Here is a 1,469-nt window from a genome sequence, read left to right on the forward strand (position 1 = left end):
CCCTCCCAGCGCTGGAGCTGAGAGTGGGCGCCCTGCGGCCCGGGGAGTCTGATGTCTGGGGTGAGGGAGCCAAGAGGGCAGCCCTCCCCGAAGAGGCCGTGGGAGAAGGAAAGAGAAGCAGGGGCGTCCGGGACAAGGCCGTACAGACGAGCCTCAAGAGCCAGCTTCTCCCTAAAACGAGCTCCGAGAACTGTGGCGGCAGGAAGCTGGTTGCCCAAGGAGCCTTGCGGCTTCTGTCCCTGGATGTAAACAACTTTGTAACCAGCCCAAAATGTCAGACCAAAGGCGTGTTCTCACGTGACCCCTGTGAGCAGCGGCTGGTGACGGGAGAACACAGGCGGAGAGGCCGGCCGCCCAGGAGCACCCACCGGGGCAGGCCCCCCACCAGGCGGCAAGAGCAACCCCGAAGCACAGCCTGTGCTTTCAGTTCCAGGTGCCCCCAGCTTCCCGGGCCCGGCTCACAGGGGTCCCCCCCGGAGCAGCAGGAGCCCCGTGCTCAGCCCCTGTGTCGGGGGTTCCAGGGACGGAACCCCACACAGCCTGCTCGGGGAGGGGCACTCAGACCCCGGGCCCTCCGGCAGCTCCGCGGGCACTCTCCCCAGGACAGCTCCCAGGGGGACCCCCAAATGAGCTGGTTCAGCGACCTCAACCCTGAAAGCCCCCAGGCCCTGCAGCCCCAGCAGCCGGGGAAGGCTGTGTTCTACCACCTGGGTTTCGATAGCAGCGACGAGAGCGCCTGATGGGCACAGTGATCCAGCTGGTGGAATGGTCCCGGCTGGAAAGAGAAATGAAGGGTCAGAGGTCCTGCTAGAAGGGGGGCAGGTCTGGCGTTCTGGCACCCGGTGCTGCCCACGCCAGGGCATGTGCACCCTTCCTTCCCGACGTGAAGCCGGTGGGGAGAGCGGGGCACCGCCTGGGCGTGGCTCCACGGGGAACCCTGAGCGCCATGGGTGCTGTAGGAGCGGGACTCTCAAACACGACATTTTTTTTCTTCAAAATATTCTCTACACGTGACCAATATCTTCTAGGGCCTCCAGATTTTTAAATTTTTACCCAGCACTGCTGCGAGAGCATTGTGTTTTTGGTCAGTGGACCGGCCATGCTAGTCAGGCCTGGTGAACAGAGCGCGCCAAAGCTGCCGGCGACAGAGGTGGCACCAAACAGGTGCCCGGAGCGCCGCTGCTCAGGACTGTGGTCCCCACGGCCTGTTTCAACCTCGGATTAACGCCCCGAGGGCAGCGGGGGCCACGGGCCGGTGGAGAGCAGTGGGCTTTATGAGACGTTTGCTTTCCCTTTATATCTATTTTATTGTTTTGCAATATGTATTTCTTTTGTAAAAAATAAAAATAATAAAGATAAAACTTTTCAAATTGTACTTTTTTCTTCCATTAAGTTACTGAGCTGCTCTCACCAGCTGACCTAGGAGGTCAGGTCGGTAGTGAGATGCACGTCTTTCCTCACCCCCGCCC

General features: G+C 60.4%; 1 protein-coding gene across 1 annotated transcript in view; it reads left to right on the forward strand.

Annotated features, from left to right (window-relative positions):
- CCDC36 (coiled-coil domain containing 36) overlaps positions 1-1,287 on the forward strand; it is a 21,799-nt gene extending 20,512 nt beyond the window's left edge. Inside the window, exon 9 of the mRNA XM_014538990.1 lies at positions 6-1,287. Coding sequence (XP_014394476.1) covers positions 6-740 — 735 coding nt within the window. The 3' untranslated portion in view covers positions 741-1,287. The remainder of the gene's footprint in view (positions 1-5) is intronic.
- The last annotated feature ends 182 nt before the right edge of the window (positions 1,288-1,469 follow it).

Source organism: Myotis brandtii, unplaced genomic scaffold, assembly GCF_000412655.1.
Source record: "Myotis brandtii unplaced genomic scaffold, ASM41265v1 scaffold207, whole genome shotgun sequence".
Taxonomy (NCBI): domain Eukaryota; kingdom Metazoa; phylum Chordata; class Mammalia; order Chiroptera; family Vespertilionidae; genus Myotis; species Myotis brandtii.